The 20,070-nt window shown below is 55.4% G+C and overlaps 1 protein-coding gene across 2 annotated transcripts; it reads left to right on the plus strand.

Moving 5' to 3' along the window:
- The first annotated feature begins 2,303 nt into the window (after positions 1-2,303).
- On the plus strand, positions 2,304-17,354 carry AKR1E2 (aldo-keto reductase family 1 member E2). 2 transcript variants are annotated; one of them, XM_034643897.1, is made up of 10 exons: positions 2,305-2,451; positions 6,034-6,201; positions 8,084-8,200; positions 9,252-9,329; positions 10,777-10,899; positions 12,758-12,855; positions 14,973-15,045; positions 15,579-15,662; positions 16,638-16,720; positions 16,964-17,354. In XM_034643897.1, the coding sequence occupies exons 1-10, from the start codon at positions 2,413-2,415 to the stop codon at positions 17,004-17,006; spliced, it is 906 nt and encodes a 301-aa protein (XP_034499788.1). In that variant the 5' UTR covers positions 2,305-2,412; the 3' UTR covers positions 17,007-17,354. The 2 variants fall into 2 exon arrangements, with proteins under 2 accessions (XP_034499789.1, XP_034499788.1); XM_034643898.1 differs by lacking the exon at positions 8,084-8,200 and having other exon boundaries at positions 2,304-2,451.
- Positions 17,355-20,070: the final 2,716 nt, after the last annotated feature.

Here is a 20,070-nt window from a genome sequence, read left to right on the forward strand (position 1 = left end):
CATAACGCCGGGATCACGCCCTGAGCCGAAGGCAGACGCTTAACCGCCGTGCCACCCAGGCGCCCCCTAAATAGATCTTTGAAAACTTGTACAAGAATTTCTTTTGGATAAATTCCTAGGATCAGCACTGCTAGGCAAAGGTATGCACTGATGGGACTCTGATGGGCCCCGTAAGCTGTTGTCCTTCAAGTAAAAACCTGCCGGGGATGTGACCCTGTTCTCCCCACAGTGTTTACATTTGTGCATCTCAGCTGGGAGGCGAGCACCTCTGATCTTTACACCGTGTATGCGGTTTCTCCTTTGAACCACATGCATTTGGACTTTGTTCCTTCTAAAACATTGAGTTTTGAGAGTGTTTGAGACCACAGGATGTTAACCCTTTCTCTGGCATTGGCTTCTGAGGAATGCTTTAATGCTTTCTGGTTTCTGTCTGCCTTTCCACTGGTGACACTTCCCGAGCATGTGGTTGGCCATAAAAGAGCCAACTGTTCCCTCATGGCTCCTGGCTCTTGTAGGACATTGACGACTGATAGGATATGGCTTCCAAGACGATTGACAGGTGATTTACCAAAGTTCTGTGACTTCTGTCTTGCTTGCTCTCTCCTGTGTTCCTTCCCTCCCTCTGTCCCCCCGTGTGTGTGTCTCTGGTTCCCATTGCTAAGAACCAAAAGAGGGCTCAGATCAGATCAGCTGACTTAAAAGAACTGAAATCTTGGTCCAAACTGAATCTCACCAATATCTTGTGAATGAGCTCAGAACTGGACCCTGGCCCAACAGAGCCTCAGCTGAAACCCCAGCCCAGCCTCCTGGGAGACCGTGTGTGAGGCATGCTTCAGCTGAGCCAAGCCCGGATCCGAATCACAGACACTGTGAGATAACCTTTGTTCTGGTGAGCACTAACATAGGCTAATGTGTCTCACAGCACAGACAACCAGGATATCCTTCCAGGGTCATCTCCGGACCTGCCCTCCTCTCTCCTCCCTCCTCCCTGTCGCCTCCCCAGCTCTCTCCAGCCACTCTGGCTCCTTCTCAGCATCTCTGGCCAAATTCTCCTCTGCCTCTGTGTCTCTGCACCTGGGAGCTTCCCCCAGCACACTGTTTCCAGACTTGTGTGGGGCTGGCTCCTCTTGTCTTTCTGGTCAAGCATAAATACCACCGTGGAGGCCTTGGAGACCTACCGAGGGGCTCCTGGCTGGCCTCCAGCGCCCTGCTTCATTTCCCTATAGCATTTGTTCTTCTCTCTGTCTTTGTACATCTCCCACCGTGGGCGGTGAGCTCCCGGTGGGTCCTTTCAGCACTTACCCTAGGTGACTACAGGGGCACAGTAGCCAGATGAGTCAATGAGAGGGTCTTGGAGCGCTCTCCCGCTTCTGAGAAGCGCATCATGAAAGGTCCATGTAGGGTCAGAATGATCCCTGGGTGTCCTATTCCTGCTCCAGGAGCGTCTTTGACCAGTGAGCACGGCCTCCCCCTGGTGGTCGGCGCCAGCACTGCAGCCCCAGGAAGGAAACTAGAAATTAAAACACACCTTTGGGGTCGTCAAGGCAGGGGGGTTCGTTTCCGGGCCCCAGGCGACAAAGGCGCAGGACGTGGGGTCTCCAAGGGGGAAGAGAAGGACACCGGATCCTCCATGTCCCCCGGTGTCCGGCCACTGTTCTGGGGTTTCCAGTTCACTCAGGAAGTCTACTCACCCCAGCCCCAGGAATGACTCCGCCCAGTTGCTCCTGAGGCTCCCCAAGGCGGGTCGGTCCTTGGACCCCCGAGCAGCAGTCCAGTGCTCTGCCACGTTCTGCACCACCCAGGTCCCCAGTCCCTAGGCCGCCCTCTACTCCCAGGGACCCCAGGGAGTAGAAAGCATTTACTGGACTTAGCCAGGTGTGTCATCGATGGGGAACCGAGGCCGACACTTCTAGGAGCCTATGGGACCCCCGGGACCCCTGCCCCAAGCACATCAAGTTGCTGAGGAGGAAGGCCTTCCCTCTTTATTATGGAGCCCCCTCGACAAGGGGGTGGGTGCTAGGAGCTTACCCCGGTTCCAGGCGCCCTGAGCCGCGCACACAGGGCCCCGGACCTGTCCTCTCCCGTCCGCCCTGGGGATGGTCCAGCCCTGCCGACCCTGGGAACCTCGGAACACCAGCCCACCAGCCGGGTACTACGACCCACCCGAGGGGGCGCGCACAGGACCCCTGGCCTTGAGACCGCGGAGTCGAGCGCTTGCGCACAACCACTCCCCAACGCCCGACTTCCAGGCTTCCCGGGATGTGGGCGTGTCCCCTGGCCCGAGGGGCGCCGCCAGCCAATCAGGGCCGCCTCCCGCTGGCACCGCCCACCGCGCACGCGGCGGCTTCTCAGAGCCGCGGGTACAGCGGCGCGTCCCGGTAGCAGTGCTGCGGCCGCGGCGCTTCTGGGAGCATGGAGCGGATCCCGCCTCTGGGCCTGGGCACCTGGCAGGTGAGGCGGCCCTCGCTCCCGGGGCGGGCGGGGTCTTTCCCGGCCGCGGAGAGGACCCGCGGGGCCACCTGCCACTCCCTCCCCACCCCCCCGGCGCCTCCGCCCCTGCCCAGAGGCCCCCTTCCGAGCATTCGCCTGTAAATGTCTGCGAAAGCCGGGAGCAGACGGTGCCCAGGCGGGGTCGGGACGGGAGGACCCGCGGGCGCCCTGGGCCAGGTGACCTGCGTTCCAAAGACTAGTGCGGTTTGGGACAGAACTTACTTCCCTGTGCGAGCTCTGCTGTCCTCGGAGTTCGTCACCGCTGTCCGGGACATGAGACCCAGCGCTCACTGCGAGCCCTCCGCACCTGCTTGCACTGATCGCTTAGATTTCGTGCTTAATAAGAGAAGCGATTGGATGAGTAGGAATTAGCCTCGTCGACCCCTGCTCATCCAAGTATGATTTAAGTGATTTCTTCTAAGTACTTTCCAACGCTAAAGAGCAAGGATGTAGCTTTATTCGTGGTGGCTCTCAGCCTCGAGCCACTCAGTAAGCCCTCAGCCGGTTTAATGCTTTGACTTCCCTGCCTGCCTTCTCTGCGCAGCCTTCTGCACATGGCTCGGTGGGTGTGGGAGTCCTGTCCTGCACACAGCGCAAGGAAAACCTGCAAAAACTGTTTCACAGGCCAAAACATTCCTTTCTGTTGTTGGACTTAAGGTGCACAGACTTGGATCAGGCTTAATCACCCTTCTGATCAGTCTTGTTTTTATGTAGTAATTTTCAGTAGTGTAACGTTAGAGCTACTCCCATCAGCTGTCTGTTGCCCAGAAGTGCTGCATCGACAACCAAGCACAAAAACTCAGTGGTTTGTGGTTTATTACTGCTGCATGCAGGTGGGCCGCTGGGCAGCTCTGTGCTCTGTGGATCTTGGCATGGCTCACTCCCATGTCTGGGGTTTGGCTTGTCTCAGTTGGGACGTTTGGGGCTGCTCCACTTGGTTCCACCTAACTCTCAGCCTCAAGCAGGCTAATGTGGGATATTCTCTTGGTGATGGCTGAGGCACAGGGGAGCTAGGGACATGCACAAGGCATCCTGAAGCCTAGGCTTGGAACTGGCATCTCTGCTGCATTCTCTTGGCCACAGTAAAACACATGGACAGCCCAGGTTCGGGGAGGGGGGAAATATAGTTCATTCTGGGTCTGTGGAATCACATTAAATCCATAGATCAGTCTGGAGAGAACTCACAACTTTATGGCATTAAATCTGGCTTTCTACGAGCCTAGTGTATTTCTCTGTTAATAAGTTGTCCTAGATAGATTGCATCTCTCAGTGTCTCTTCATCTGGTTGTATATACAGCTTTCCCTTCATTTGTTGGAATGAAATCTGGATACTGGACATTCTATGATACTGTTGGAAATGAAACTTCTCTGCAGTTATGTCTTCAGCTCATTCGTTGTTGATGCATAGAAACAACCTTCTCAGGGCGTCTGGCTGGCTGAGTGGGTGCAGTGGGGACTTTGATCTCAGGGTCAGAAATTCAAGCCCAATGTTGGGTGTGGAGCCTAGTTAAAAGAAAAAAAAGAACAATCTTCTTTGGTATATTCAGCACATTTCCAGCCACTTTCCTAAATTGTCGGACTGTTCTCTTCATTTGCCTACAGATTCATTTGGGTTTTCTGCATAAATCATCATGCCAGCTGCAAATAACGCTGCTTTCATTTCCTTTTTTCCAATCCTTAAGTTTCACATTGCTTTTTCTGAGTGGCTTGTGGTGGATAGGGCCTCCGTTACCATGAACATTCTTGTTTTGTTCCCCATCTTAAAGGGAATGTTTCTGATACATGTTTAGGATGATGTCTGCCCCTAGGTGTTTTGGGTTCTTTTTGTTCTTCATTTTTTTGTTATCGTTGTTGTTTTAAATGTGGGTATTCCTTACCAGGTTAAAGAGTTCCCTTTTGCCCTAGTTCACTAAGACTTTAAATCAGGAATGGGTGTTGAATCTTATATAACATTGATTGACATGATTTTTTTTAAAGATTTTTTTTTAAATTTATTTATTTGACAGAGATAGAGACAGCCAGCGAGAGAGGGAACACAAGCAGGGGGAGTGGGAGAGGAAGAAGCAGGCTCATAGCAGAGGAGCCTGATGTGGGGCTCGAACCCATAACGCTGGGATCACGCCCTGAGCTGAAGGCAGACGCTTAACCGCTGTGCCACCCGGGCGCCCTGACATGATGTATTTTTTAATCTACTAATGTGAATTATTATAAATTTCCTAATATCAAGCCATCCTTGGCTTTCTCAGATAAACTCAATGTGGGTGTAGTATGTTCTTTTTTCCGTAGTGTATTGTTGCATCCAGTTTGCTGTTATTTTACTTAGGGTTTTTGCAACTGTTATTCATGAGTGAGATGAATGTGTCTGCTTTTAATTCCAGGGATACGCTGGCTTAGTAGGATGAATTGGGAGTATTCTTTGTTTTTCCCTTCTCTGGGAGATTTTGTGTTAAATTGGGGCAATTTCGTCCTTCAAAATTTTATAGAACTGTGTGTGTGTTTAATTGCTCCATTTAAAAAATAATTATAGGACAAGTCAGCTTTTACTTCCCAAGTAAGTTTTTCTAGGGATTTCCCCCATTCTTTTCATCTTTCCAAATTGTCAGCTTATAGTTATTGGTAATAATTTCGAAGATTTTGGGTCTCTGTTTAATCTGCATGATGGTTTTTCATTCAGGTCATTTAAAAAAAAATTGGTCCCGTCAGTCTCATCAGAAGTTTGTCCACCTTACTAAGGTTTTTCAAAGAACTAGCCTCTGGCTTTGTTGATCTTCTCTGTCATGTCTGTACTGGATGTTCATTCTTGTTTTCTGATTTTCTCTTTCCTTCTAATTTCTTGGCGGTTCATTTCCTGCCTGGAGATGGATGCTGCTTTAGCTGTCGGCGCCTCTGAGTGTGCAGCTCATCACGCGAAAACCATTACACACAGCGTGTGGGGTTCCGCACAGGTCAAGGGAGCAGGTGCTTTGTGAAGCATGAAGCCCTTTGGGAAGGCTCAGCCCAATATGTCATGAACCCTCCCAGGCTTCTTCCCTGTTCCAGTCCCTTTGCTTGAGCAGCCCCGTTCACGGGGGGTGTTTTCCGAACTTCCACAATCTTGATGAAATCCATACCGTGCCTGTGGGTTTGGGGAGATGCTCACGGGCGGTGGCATATATTCGGGTGAGTATACACCGGTTCACCTTTACCCTCGGACTTCTGGTCTCGTCGGGTAGAGGGCGCGTCCACACCTTCTTGTATCTCAGTTACTGTTAGGATTCCTCCTCCGTTTCTTTACCCTCTGTTCGTTCAGAAAGCACAGCCTCTGGCTCTGTTATTTGCAGGCGCTCAAAATACCTGCAGAGTTTTCCCCAAATAAGTAAAGGAGTTGGAACGTAGATTGTGTCTCTGTCCTTTCTGACTCTGACGTTCCCTAATTTCAGTGCTGACCGACACTTGCGCCATTCCGTGACCTCCTCACTTTGGCACTGTTTGAGTCTACACTTTAGGGAGGAGTTGGGGTCCCCTGGATGGGGGTGGATTGCTTCTGCGGTGCTTGTTCTGTAGGCGGCTCCAGGACAAGTGACAGAGGCGGTGAAATTGGCCATCGACGCCGGATACCGGCACTTTGACTGCGCCTACTTGTACCACAATGAGAGTGAGATCGGGGACGGGATCCAGTGCAAGATCAAGGAGGGCGTGGTGAGACGCGAGGACCTGTTCATCGTCAGTAAGGTAGGTCTTCACACACGGGGTGAGAAGGGTGTTGAGCACACGGGGCCTAGTTAGGGAGACTGCTGACCCAGCGTGGGGAGGGTTTTCTGGCCTCCCAGGAGCTGACAGCTCAGTTCGTCCTGGAACCAGACCTGACTACGCTTGTGCGGCTTTGTGCACGTGCTGGGAATGCGGCAGGCGAAGGCGTCCAGGACAGGGTGACAGGCAGAGGGGACAGCTTGCGCAGAGGCAGGAGACGTGGGACAGCACCTTGGGGACAGGGACCTAGAAGAAGCTTGGTGTTCCCGGATCGGAAAATAGTAGGCAGCGGAGTCCTAAGAAACGAGGCTGGAGCAGGGGACAGACCAGATCACAGAGGCCTGGGTGCCTTTTAAGGGCCTTACTCTCTTTCCCATAGACAAAGGAGCACAGCTGAAGGGTCTAAGGGAGCTTATCTTCCACAGCAGCGAGACTTGTGTCCTATCTAGATGATTGCAGCCCCTGAAAGGAGCATGCATTTGGGCAGGAGGCAGAAGACAGGAGACGTTGAGGGCCGTGTGGGCGGGAGAGGAGGGTGGCCCGGACTTGGACAGCGGGGACGGTGGAGGAGGGAAGAGGGAAACTACTGTGCGGGCCACTTAGGGGCAGACCCAGACAGCAGAGTTCAAGAACTCCTTTGCTTTGGACTTTGAAGCGGAACGTCAAGACTGTGAGGCCACGAGCCACAGGCCCTCCTTCCAGCTGTCTCTCACGAGCTCGGAGAGACTGGGTCAGTCACTGGATGGCGCAGGGTCACAGGGTCATTGTGTATAAAGCGAGACTCTGGGTTTGGTCATCTGAGTAGTTTCCAGGTCCTGTGTCCCTAATTGCAAGAGTTCCTGCTGTTTCTGTAGTAGATTTGCTCTTCTGTTTTACCCTCCGATGACGTCTGTAATGCTTCGGTGCTTCTAAAGCGGGAGCAGAGGGCGGGTAAGGGAGAGGCCTAGGCATGCACCTGGCTGGGGAACAGAAGTCTCTCCTGCTACTCCAGGAAGGGAGGTGGGTGCCGGGATTGCTGAGGCCAGCCCCGAAATCAGGACATTTGCTCCTGAGTGCATCAAAGCCAGCGGGGCAGGTGTGCTCGTCACTCTTGACATTTGGAAAAGTCATGGAAATATAATTTTAAAAAAAAATCACTTTATATACTCACCATCTAGAGAGTCCTGTTGCTAACAATCTATTTTTAATTTTTTTGTTTTTCTTCATTCTGGTCCATCCACTGTGTTTACCATGTGTTTCTACATCTTTCATGCCTCTCTCTTGTACTTGTTTCTGTGTTTTGCTGCGTCCGAGCCTTCGGATTGGCTCCCATCACAGTTAAATACCAAACATTGTGACCGAAGTAACGAGAGGCAGAACCAGTCGTGGGTTTCTGACTTAAGAGTGGGCGGGGAGGGAACTACCCAAGTCGGTCCAGGCCGGTGGGTGTTCGCTCGCCCGCCTAACTGAACTGCTCGAGTGCGAGCCCTTCGTCCCCAGGACCTTCAACGCAGAGCTGATGGAGGTGGGACGCACAATGGAGAATTTCCTCTGAGTTTTCCTCCTCCCCTTTCTGCTTACGGGCTCTGGCTTTGGTTCAGTTTGGTTTGGCTTTGGTTTGCTTTCGGTCCCAGTGGATTCAGATAACCAGATGCCCCCCACCCCCATCCCAGGGCACACGGGGCCGCCAGCTTCCCTTGAGTAGGACTCAGGCAGCAGAGGCCAGTTTTGGAGATCCCTCCCTGAGCAAGTCCTGGGACCATCTGACGATAGTATCATTGCCATCTGCTCTTGGATGTTGTGTGTCTTCCTGACACTGGGTTTGTGGGGCCAAGGGGCAGAGGTCGTGTTAACTGTGGCTTCCCCCCACCCCTCCCGCCGGCAGCTCTGGTGCACCAGCCATAAGAAGTCCTTGGTGAAAGCAGCGTGCACCAAGAGTCTGAAGGCCTTGAAGCTGGATTACTTGGACCTTTACCTCATACACTGGCCCATGGGGTTCCAGGTACGAAAGGTGCTCGTGGCACCTTGCTTTCTGGTCACACCCGTCGGGTGGTGCAGGGAGCGTGGGCCAGCCACAGGGTCACGTGGGCCCCCGTCAGCTCCGCAGAGGCCTGGGCTCGAGACCCCCGTGGCCCCGTCAGCTCCGCAGAGGCCTGGGCTCGAGACCCCCGTGGGCCCCGTCAGCTCCGCAGAGGCCTGGGCTCGAGACCCCCCGTGGGCCCCGTCAGCTCCGCAGAGGCCTGGGCTCGAGACCCCCGTGGGCCCCGTCAGCTCCGCAGAGGCCTGGGCTCGAGACCCCCGTGGGCCCCGTCAGCTCCGCAGAGGCCTGGGCTCGAGACCCCCGTGGGCCCCGTCAGCTCCGCAGAGGCCTGGGCTCGAGACCCCCGTGGGCCCCGTCAGCTCCGCAGAGGCCTGGGCTCGAGACCCCCGTGGGCCCCGTCAGCTCCGCAGAGGCCTGGGCTCGAGACCCCCGTGGGCCCCGTCAGCTCCGCAGAGGCCTGGGCTCGAGACCCCCGTGGGCCCCGTCAGCTCCGCAGAGGCCTGGGCTCGAGACCCCCGTGGGCCCCGTCAGCTCCGCAGAGGCCTGGGCTCGAGACCCCCGTGGGCCCCGTCAGCTCCGCAGAGGCCTGGGCTCGAGACCCCCGTGGGCCCCGTCAGCTCCGCAGAGGCCTGGGCTCGAGACCCCCGTGGGCCCCGTCAGCTCCGCAGAGGCCTGGGCTCGAGACCCCCGTGGGCCCCGTCAGCTCCGCAGAGGCCTGGGCTCGAGACCCCCGTGGGCCCCGTCAGCTCCGCAGAGGCCTGGGCTCGAGACCCCCGTGGGCCCCGTCAGCTCCGCAGAGGCCTGGGCTCGAGACCCCCGTGGGCCCCGTCAGCTCCGCAGAGGCCTGGGCTCGAGACCCCCGTGGGCCCCGTCAGCTCCGCAGAGGCCTGGGCTCGAGACCCCCGTGGGCCCCGTCAGCTCCGCAGAGGCCTGGGCTCGAGACCCCCGTGGCCCCGTCAGCTCCGGGCTCGAGACCCCCGTGGCCCCGTCAGCTCTCCCCTCTGCTTCACAGCCCGGGGACGAGGACATGTCCTTGGACCGCAGCGGCATGGTGATACCCAGTGACACGGACTTCCTGGACACGTGGGAGGTGAGCCGTGGGCTGGCGGGCCTCCGTGCGCGGGCCGTGTGCAGGCACACAGGTGTGCGGTGTGAACGGGGAGCGCACACCTGCCTCAGAAGCTCAGGCACCTGAGCGGCCGTCTGCCTCCGTCCCGGCCGGCTCCTCTCCGCGACGTCATTTTTCCATGACGGGGTGCTAACCACCACTGCTGTCCCGTAGCTGCCGATGGCCCGTCTGTAACCGCTCGTCGGAGCGATGCCCGGCAGCGCGGTGAGGGTTGGGGGGCGCTGGGAGCAGCTGGAGGGTGGGGTGCAGGCTTGCAGCCTGCTGCTGGAGTCCAGACACGAGGGGAGGAAGAGGCCTGGAGCAAAGCAGCGAGCATGGGAGTCGGGGGAGGGGTGCCAGTGTGGAAGCAGGTCGGGGGGTTCCCGCCGCCCTGGGCTGATTGGCGTGTGTAGTACTGCACACCGATGTAGGGTAGAGGAGGGCAGGGGTGAGGCCTGGGAAGCAGGTGAAATCACGAGTTCAGGGAGACGCATGGGAGCCAGCCTTGGAGTACCAGGCAGAACAAGGGGGTCACACAGACAGGGAGGAGCACCAGCCAGGCCACCCCTTGCCCCATTCCTCTTATTATTTTTATTTATTTATTTTTTTAATAATAATGTTTTATTATGTTATGTTAGTCACCATACAGGACATCCCTAGTTTTTGATGTAATCTTCCATGATTCGTTACTTGCGTATAACCCCATTCCTCTTAAATGGGAATCAGCGAAACAGATTAGCTGAGGGGTCTGGGCTGAGAGAGCCAGGGTCCAGGGGCCCCAGCCCTTTCTGTCCCATGGCACTGCCTCTCTGGAAAACTGTGTGTTAAACTCTGGACCGTCTGTGCACACAGTGGGGTTCTGGATAATGCTGCAGGCAGGCCGTAGCTGTTGTGCACTGACTGGTCACCCACCTGTGCCCATCCCGGACTCACGCTGACGACATGCACTGCACGCTCCCGCTGAAGCTGAGGGCCAGCAGGAGAATGACGGCCCCTCCCTGTGCTCGGGAAGCATATGGTCTAGGTAGAAAGAGAGGTGAGAGGACAGCAGTGGACGTCCTTGCCCAACACCGTATCTACAGGTCTTTGGGGTAAGAAGATAGTAACAGCTCCACGCTGAATGTTTACCAGGTTCCAGCCCTGAGCTTAATGCTGTGCGCGTGATTTGATGGAATCTTTAAAACAATCCTGTGGCACGGACGAGCTTGTCCCCACTTGGCAAGGGAGGACACTAAGGCTTAGTGTGGTCATATAAATGTGTCCACAGTCCCCCAGTGAGGGAGAGGTGCAAGCGGAGTAGGCCTGGGGGGCAGAATGCCTGTGGGGTGTCGGGTGGTCCATTTAGGAATCGTGGATGCAGCCTGTGCAGTGTGCAGACGAGTCAGGGGCGTGCATTACCAGTGGAGCAGAACGGCTCTGTTCTCTTTAGGCCATGGAGGACCTGGTGGTCGCGGGGCTGGTGAAAGCCATCGGGGTGTCAAACTTCAACCACAAGCAGCTGGAGAGACTTTTGAATAAACCCAACTTGAGATTCAAGCCAATGACTAACCAGGTGAGGCTTTAACAGAGGGAGTTGGCTTTTCAGCTGTCACTCGCATGTGGCTGAACGGAAACGGAAGAAGGGGTGGGGCACACAGTGGGTTTTTCTCCTGTGACTGCAATTGCGCGACTTAGGGAGCAGTTAGGCAGGGAGTTGTCTCCGAGGCAGGAGGGCCGCCCCAGAGGTTTGTGTGGACAGGTGCTGCCCTCGGGAGCCAGGGCGGGGGCTGAACCGGGTTTTCTCTGCGCAGAAGCAGTGAAGGGTCCCGGTGTGCTCTCCTACCTTGCTAAGAGTGGTGCTCACAGCGGTGCGGGCTTCCTGGGAAAGCGCCGGGGCTCCCTCCCCTCTCTCCAGCCTCACAGGGTGGGCAGCTGAAAGACCCCCACGTTCACAGACGCTCCCAGGACTTCCATGCAGGGAGCTGGCTCGTGAAGAAAGGGCATTTTTCTAGCACTTTATTTTACCTAGACGTTCGCTCAAGTGTCACGTACATTTATAAAGGGCGCACGTGACAGTAGCACCTGCTAGATTCTCCTGAACGAAGCCCAGCCGTGCCCTGCATCCAGGTCTAGAAACAGCGTGACCGGCACCTGGGAGCCCCTCCACGCTCTCTTCTAGGACCACAGGGCAGCCACTGTGCCCATGACTAACAGCAGAGTAGCTTTGGAACTTGATGCAGATAACATGGCACCCTATGTGCTCTTTTGTGTCTGGCTGCTTTCAGCCTTGTACCTGTTGGGTGCTTCCACGTTCACGTGTGATTGTCCCTCGTGCTGTTCCCTGCGTGGGCTTCCTTTACACCAGTGGAGCGCAGGGAGCTTACCCATTCTAGCGCTGATGGGCGCTTGGGTATTTTCCAGTTTGGGGACATTAAGAATAGAGCATCACGTTCCATTTTTTATTAAAAAAACTTCCCAGCCGAAGTTTCACATGGATACGGGAAAAGGGGTCACTTGGTGAGTCTCTGCAGGTCACCACCCAGGGCAGGAACAGAACAGCCTCTGCCTTCTGGAAGCTCTTCCAGCTGCCGTCCCCACATGAGGCACGGCTTAGTTTCCCTGCTTTACAACCTCACATGCCTAGAATCTGTTCGTGTCACAGCTCCTGTCCCATCAGGGTTGGAGGCTGCTCTTCAAATCCGGGGGAGGGTTGTTGCCGCGTCTGTGGAGTGCAGAGGGGCTGGGGGTGTGTTTCCCAGTTAGGGTTCTGAGCCCCCGAGAACGTGCCCTCGGAAGGGTTTTCAGAGCCCCGTGGCTGTGTTTGCCGTGCTCCTGAGCGCAGTCCTGGAGCCCACGAGGCCCTGTTGTAGCTCTCAGTTCACCCCAAGCAAGTGTTTGTTTTCAGCCCACCGATGCCCTGGAATCGTATGTGGAGACGGGAATCCTGCTCTCCGGTTTCTTCAAATGTCCATTAACGTCCCCTGGAGCATGTGTTTGCCACGTGACTCCCCAACCTTGTTCCCGCATCTCACAAGTATTGACGCAGCGCGTGCTGTATGGCTAGCATATTCTAGATGTCTGGGAACTCAACAAAGGCAGGCCAAACCCGTGCCTTCGTGGAGCCTACATCAAATGGCGGGAGACAGACGATGGCCCCTAAGTGCAGCGTCGAGGATGTCAGTGACCCGGGCTGGAGCGGAAAGTCAAGGACCAGAGCAGGGTCCTTGCCAAGCAGGCACTGTTTGAGCGTCCGGGGAACGCAGGTGCCCCTCCTGCCCATTCTCAGGGGCATGTCGCTTCACAGGCGTGACACTTGAGCCTGGGGATGGGTCACATAGCTCCTCAGTGACAGAGCCGAGACACTAATGTGTGCCCTGTTTCCCAGTGTACTGTTGCTCTGAATTTTTGGTAAGCTGGGATTCTCTTTGTAGATTGAGTGCCACCCGTATCTTACCCAGAAGGATCTGATCCGTTTTTGCCAGTCCAGAGATGTGTCCGTGACTGCGTACCGGCCCCTCGGTGGTTCCAGGTAGGGCTGCGTCGGTGGGGGTGAGTCGTGGCTCTGGCAGGAAAGGGACGCACCCTCTGCGTGAATTTGGGTAGTTTAATAGGGGATCTCCGGAAGGACGGTGTGGACAGGAGGTGCAGGGACTACAGGCACCTGCTGCAGGGGGAACTCACAGCGCCCTGCACCCTGTGGGCTGCGGGAGGGAGCTGGTGCTGGGAGCCAGAGGAGAGTCACTTTAAGGGACAGAAGCAGCCGGGAGCAGCCTCTTCCAGAGCGCTGGACTAGCATAGGGTCCTCTGCTAGACCGCCCTGTCGGGCTGGTTCACAGACATCCCCGTCCCCACAGAACAGAGACTCTACCCGTCCTCTTTCCCCAGACCCTGAACTCTGAGCTGTGCTCCCTCCATTAGCTAAGCTATGGAGCCCCCACTCGCACGCCCCGGACCAGACACCTGGAAATCCGGCCTTTCCAATCCATCAGCGACATCCACTGATCATTCTGCCGCAGAACCTGGGATCTGTCTCCTGATCTCTGTTCTCGCCATCCCTGCCTTAGTTAAGTGGTTCTCGCGAGAACGTGTGCTGGATGACCCGGGTCATCCAGCAGGCCTACCCCCTCACTAGAGAGAGCAGGATCGGGCACACGCACTTTATTTTACCTAGATGTTCGCTCAAGTGTCACGTACGTTTATAAAGGGCACACGCCGAAGGGAGCATCTCAATTTGATCCAGTCACTTTCCTGCTTAAAAACTCTTCAGTTCTTGGGGCGCCTGGGTGGCACAGCGGTTAAGCATCTGCCTTCGGCTCAGGGCGTGATCCCGGCGTTATGGGATCGAGCCCCACATCAGGCTCCTGTGCTATGAGCCTGCTTCTTCCTCTCCCACTCCCCCTGCTTGTGTTCCCTCTCTCGCTGGCTGTCTCTATCTCTGTCAAGTAAATAAATAAAATCTTTAAAAAAAAAAAAAAAACTCTTCAGTTCTTGGCATGGCCTATGAGTGCCAACTGGTCTGGCCTCTGCCTATTTCTGGTCTCATCTGTTCCTGCAGAAAGTGTGCGCACCAACCACTTGAAACTACGCGGGTCTCCCGGAACAGAGTGCATTCTTTCAAGTCTCTGTGCCTCTGCACAGACTGTTCTCTTTACCTAGAGAGCTGGCTGTTATCCTTCTTCTTTTTTTTAAATCTGGCAAACTCTAATTTCAAATATATGGTTTAATTCTGCATCACCTCCTCCAGGAAGCCCTCCGGACTTCCCATATTCAGGTTTTGTCCCTAGCCCTCGTCACACTGTCTTGTCATAAGTTCCTTTCCCCACTTGTCAGAGCGGCTTGAGTGCAGGGAAAGCATGTGATTTGTGACTCTCCGCCAGCCCCTGCCTCAGTGCCTGGGACAGATCAGGGGCCCCGGGAGGACTAGAAGTATTTGACCTGATTACCTGTGTGTGTCCCATGGGAAGCAGGCACAGGTCTTTGATCTTGGTAGCAGCGAGGCAGTTGCTGGAAGGCTGGGTCATGTTGTGCAGCTGAGCTCGGGGTCTCGGGGCCACAGTGGGTGGTGGGAGCCGCCCAGGGGAGGGGAACCAGCTGAGTGCTGGGCCCCTGGCAAATGGAATCAGCCGTTCAGTTCCTTCAGGACACTCTGAGCACTGTTTGTAGAGCAGTGCTGGGAACCTAGGAGCTGCCTAAAGAATGTACCCTGCAGGAAGTTCTCTCCGGAGGGGTTAGGGCCTGTGCCGCAGGCCCCACACGGAGGGAGGGCGCCATTCTCTGCCCCAGAGATTGCACACATTCCCGGTCTCTGGGTGGTCTGGGCACGACCCCAGGCCTTGCAGTAAGTGTCAGAGGGGCACACGCTGCCTGAGACCCTCAACGGTACCACCTTGTTCTGGAGAAAACGGCAAATGTGCATGAAAGCGGCGCGTGCGGCTGTCTCTAGGGAGTGTTAGCAGTGGTTGTCGCTGGACGGTGGGATTTGGGTGACGAGCTCTTCTGTACTACTCAGCTTCCCTGCAGTGAGCAAGTATTGTGATCAGACAAAGCAAATCTAGGTTTTGCATTCTGGACAAGGGCTGTGTTGTTTGAAGCGAGAAGCACCCATGTGTGGCGCCCTAACCCCCTGCCCGATCCTGCTCTCTCTAGTGAGGGGGTAGGCCTGCTGGATAACCCGGTGATTCAGAGGGTGGCCCGGAAGTACAGCAAGTCTCCAGCCCAGGTAGGAGGGGGCTGCCGGGGCTGGGGGGGGGGGCATGCCCGCATCCCCTGGGAGCCCGGGAGTGGGCGGAGGAAGGGTTCCCACAGGCTGGCCCGGGGGACCCCTGCCCGGAGCTCCCTCGGCTCACTAGCGCCCAGGGCCGTGCTCCCCCACTCAGGCTGCGAGCCCCCCTGCTTGGGACTCCGATGTGGAGCTCTGGGGCCCTCTCCGTCGGCCCACCAGCCGAATGGGACAGGAAAGGGCTTTACCACTGTCTTCCGTGCTCTGATGACCAACGTCTAGGGGTTGGGCGCTTCAGCGAATCCTTTAACTCACGGAACTCCCCATGGGCCAGTGGCGGTCATTGCACACACGTTGGAAGAACGTCCAGAATACGCTGGTTTGGTTCCTGAAGGACTTTGGAACAGGAGAGCTTGTAATAAAAGCTCTGCGGCCCCTGACCCTCGGACTTCACTGCACAGTGTAATCTGTGCGGGAAACGGCTGACTCCACAGGATTTCCCTCTGTCTGATATTAGACTATTTCTTCTGTAGATTTTGCTCCGATTTCAGATCCAGAGGAATGTGATAGTGATCCCCAAATCCGTCACCCCAAAGCGGATTCTTGAGAATATCCAGGAAAGTGCTTTTCTTCTTTTACTCCCAGGGTTTGGAATCGTATGTTAGTGAGCTAGGAGTCCTGTGGCTTTGACACAGCAGAGGGACGGGATGAAGCCGTGGCCACAGTACGAGGAACCCGAGGGGGTGACCGTACCCAGCCTAGGAGCTGGCAGACCGGCTGAAACGGGGAACAGAGAGGTGATGAACAGCCAGGGCGTCGGCCCAGCCACGCACGTGCTCCCCAGCGCTGTGGACCGCTGCCCCTGGGCTCTCCTGAGCCCTCCAGAACTGACCCCGGCCGCCCCCCTGGGCCGCAGCCGGTCCTTCGGTCAGAACTGCCATGGACACCGAGTCCCTGGTTTCTGCTGGACTGGGGTGCAGGAGATCCTGTAGGGAGAGGCCGAGCCCCTGGCCACTGCACCTTCTCTCCCAGCTCCTCAGCGGCAACTGGGGGTCGTTCTCCTGGGACAAAAGCTCTCATTTTAGGGGGAGTCCTACTCTGCAAGTGTGTTAAGAGCAAAAGGGTGGGCGGGGTGGCAGCTTGGAATTCTGCGTTAGAAGGAACAGACGCAGAAATCGCACTGTGTTACAGATACCGCTAGACTGAATGGTCCCGGGGCCCAAGCGTCCTCCTAGCTGGTACGGTGTGGGGCACAAATGGTTTTGGGCTTGGTTTTTCAGTTTTTGGGTTTTTCGAGCAGTGGGAAAAGAATTCTTTGCTGCACTTCTTAACTAGTCCGGGATGTCCCTTACACCCGTGGGCTGAATGTAGTACCCACCCCGTATTTCTGGGGGCTCCCCCCCAGCCCGGCATCCCGTGTCCGGCGACAGCAGCTCACGGGCCACTGCGTGTGCGAAGGCTGATGCTCTGGGGAAGTTGCAGGCGTCACACGCGGTGTGTCCCCCACAGGCCTGGCACAGCGCCTGCAGGTAACGTGCGCTCAGTGAAGTGCTCCCTGATCTGAATTTGCTGTGCATGTGTTTTGGCTGCAGGTGTTTGACTTTGAATTGTCGGAACAGGACATGAATGACATCCTCGGCCTGGACAGAAACTTACGAATGTGCCGGTTACCCATGTAAATACGTCTCCTTTACTTTTCACAATAGAGGATTGGTTTCCAAATAGGTGCTGATCATATACATTTTAGGTGAATTAAGCCTTCTCATAAGTCCTTCCTGTTTGAGGGTGGGCCACTGAGTGAACCCAGACACTAACTTAATACATCCGGGAGCTTGGAAGGACGCGACTGTAGCTTTTAGAATGTTTCTTTCAAAAAGAATATACATTTCTATTTTTTATTTGTTCTCCTGTTTTTCAGAGCTGAGAACCACAAGGACTATCCTTTCAACATAGATTACTGAGCATGGCTTCCCCCTTCCTCCTGCTGCCCCAGCAGATCCCCCCGGTCTGAACCGGCCCACCTCTGCACAGGGCAGCCAGGGAGGGGAGGGACGGGGTTTGATCTGGGTGGATTTCCGCCTGGAACAGAAGCTGAGCTCCGTGAGCAATTCAGACGGTTCAGCCAGTCCCAGTGATGGAGACAAACCCCATGGGAGCAGTGACCACTCTCCATGGAGAACCCTCAACCCTCAGGATCCTTGGAGCACAGTGTGATGGGATTTTTACAAGACAAGCTATGGGCCTGTGCTCTCGAAAAAAAGACGGTATTATGGAAATACTTAAATACAAGAGCTGAGTCCATCGCATAACGAGTCTCTACATCTGTCACTCGGCCCCCTCACCGACTCTGGGCCCCCCTGCGTCATCTGTGCTCCTCTGTCCCTGACAATCCCCCCAAAATCCTTGCTGTCACACATCCAGAGAACACCTGGCTGAAAGTGGGAGATGTCTCAGTTCAACACAGAGGGTTTTTCTCTATTTAAATGTACCTGTGGAAACCCCAGCTCAGAGAGGACATGCGGGCCCTCCCCCTCCTGCACTCAGGGTCCAGCCTTCCACCCACTGTGTCGGGAAGGTCGTGAGGGCGCGTGGCCACACAGGCTCATGCTGGGCAGCATGTGACTCATCTCACCAGATGGCACTTCAGCACCAAGCTTAGGGCCTTTTTTTTTAAGCTGTTTATATAAATTATTATGTTAGATTAAAAAGGCTCATTTTCACGAATTAATTATCAGATGTTTCCCTCTTTCTGTTAAGGGTGAGAAAAGTTCTACGCAATTAGCTAATAGGGCTTTTTCTTAGTATTTACAGAATTTTTCTATTTAACAAAGTAATTCTGCCGGATTCAGAATGCAAAGAAAACAGAGAAAAGCTCAATTATAGAAAGTAAAAATGGCCTAAAATAGCAGTATCTAAGAAGAATCCTCTTTCTAGTGGATCCTTCTAATCTTTGCCCGTGTCCTCGACATATGTAGATAAATTACATAAAATATGTAACACGGCGGTGCCTACGTGGCTTGGTTGGTGGAGCCTGGGACTCTTGGCTTCGGCTCAGGTCATGACCTCAGGGTCCTGAGATCAAGCCCCGAGTGGGGGCTCTGTGCACAGTGAGGAGTCTGCTTCTCTCTCCCCCTGCCCCTCCCCCTGCACACATGCTCTCTCTCTCTCTCTCTCTCAAATCTTAAAAAAAATATATGTAACCCGTATACACATCTAATAAATGGGCATAAAGTCCTCACAAACCTGCCACAGCATATGTCATTTGTAACTTGGTTTTTTTAAACGCATGAATGTATACACTGGACGCACAGTTCATGCAACTGCTCGCTTAATATTTTGACAATTTTAACTGATCTGAGCTTTCTGCCTAGTGTAATTGATCTCCACATCTTTTTTTTTTTTTTTAAAGATTTTATTTATTTATTCGATAGAGATAGAGACAGCCAGCGAGAGAGGGAACACAAGCGGGGGGAGTGGGAGAAGAAGAAGCAGGCTCATAGCAGAAGAGCCTGACGTGGCTCGATCCCATAACGCCGGGACCACGCCCTGAGCTGAAGGCAGACGCTTAACCGCTGTGCCACCCAGGCGCCCCTTGATCTCCACATCTTACACTGAATCCTTCCTACCAGAATTCCAGCCTTGCAAAGGCCCTGCTCGCTGGAGGGGGCGGAGGGTGTTCTTCTCACCCCTACATGTTAAACTGGGGCGCTGACAAATGCCAATTCACAGCCTTGAGGGACCGCACAGTACCGTACGTTCCATCGCTTTATATTCTACAGAAAAAAGGGCTACACATTTGTAAGTGGGTTTTTACTAGGACCACTAGGAATAGCAACAGCACGGCAAATACCGCGAAGATGAGAAACACTTGGCCCCGCACAGCTGGGGTCGAGGACGCGTGCCCACGCTGAGCACTGCGCCTGCTTCAGCTGGTCCCAGCGCGGGCAGCCCACAGGTTCTGCCGCACTGTGCATATCCCAGAACGCTCCGGAAAGCACGAGGGCGCGGACTGTCGACGGCTAGGCCAACATCGCAGCAGAGACCCCAGCTGGGACCCCAGGTCTCGCCTGCATCGCAGGCGTCCCTCCGAGCGGGATTTCCAAGCGGGTCCGAGCCTGGCGCCGGCGCATTCGCGGCTCTGGCGGCAGAGGGCGCCGCTGCCCCGCCTGTCGATTGGAGGCTTTACCTGGGGGTCGTCCGGGGGTGGCGGTGGGGAACCTGGGAGCCGGCTTGAGGCTGGAAACGGACGGCCTGGGCCCGGGATGCTGGCGCCCCGGCGGCCTCCTCTCGTTGGACCCGCAAGCGTGCACGGGCCAGTTCAGGGGATGCTTGCAGGGGTTCGTTCCCGAGCCTGGACCGACATCCCGGGCGCTGGCCGGGAAGGCGAAGCAGGGGACCCAACGGGGGCCAGGCAGCCGGGCCCTGTTTGCTTACCCCGGCGGCCCAGGGGGTCCGGCGAGGCTTGCCCCGCGCACCACCTGGTCGGGAAGCGCAGGGGCCCGCAGGTGTGGCACCTGCCCCGGCTCCCCGCAGGTGGGACGCCTGCCCCCTCTGGTAATGGCCCTGTCCCGCCTGGTCCACAGGGAGACGACCACCGGTTTGGAGGGCTGCCAGGGGGGCCTCTCTCTCGTGCTGTGGACAGCCTTGGTGAAAAAGGACGCCATTGCTTTCCTGTCTTGTGCACACGAGGGCAACGTGACCTCTTAACAGTGGGGTCTTTTTTGATGAAACCTCTACTATTACTAACAGTTTTTGAACTTGCAGCCAAATACATGTCTATTTTGTATGTATTATATAAATGCGCTTTTTACTAATCCATCGTGTACATTATAAAATACGCTTCAAAATAGAAAAAAATTTTTTTTTAAGATTTTATTTATTTATGGGACAGAGAGACAGCCAGCGAGAGAGGGAACACAGCAGGGGAGTGGGAGAGGAAGAAGCAGGCGCCCAGCAGAGGAGCCCGATGTGGGGCTCGATCCCAGAACGCGGGGATCACGCCATGAGCCAAAGGCAGACGCTTAA

This window comes from Ailuropoda melanoleuca, chromosome 15, assembly GCF_002007445.2.
Source record: "Ailuropoda melanoleuca isolate Jingjing chromosome 15, ASM200744v2, whole genome shotgun sequence".
NCBI classification, from domain to species: Eukaryota; Metazoa; Chordata; class Mammalia; order Carnivora; family Ursidae; genus Ailuropoda; species Ailuropoda melanoleuca.

Coding starts and splice junctions, on each gene's coding strand:
- AKR1E2 (XM_034643897.1), top strand. CDS start 2,413: ATGGAGCGGATCCCGCCTCTGGGCCTGGGCACCTGGCAG. Junction 8,201..9,251: donor ACTGGCCCATGGGGTTCCAG/GTACGAAAGGTG, acceptor TCTGCTTCACAG/CCCGGGGACGAGGACATGTC. Junction 12,856..14,972: donor CGGCCCCTCGGTGGTTCCAG/GTAGGGCTGCGT, acceptor TGCTCTCTCTAG/TGAGGGGGTAGGCCTGCTGG.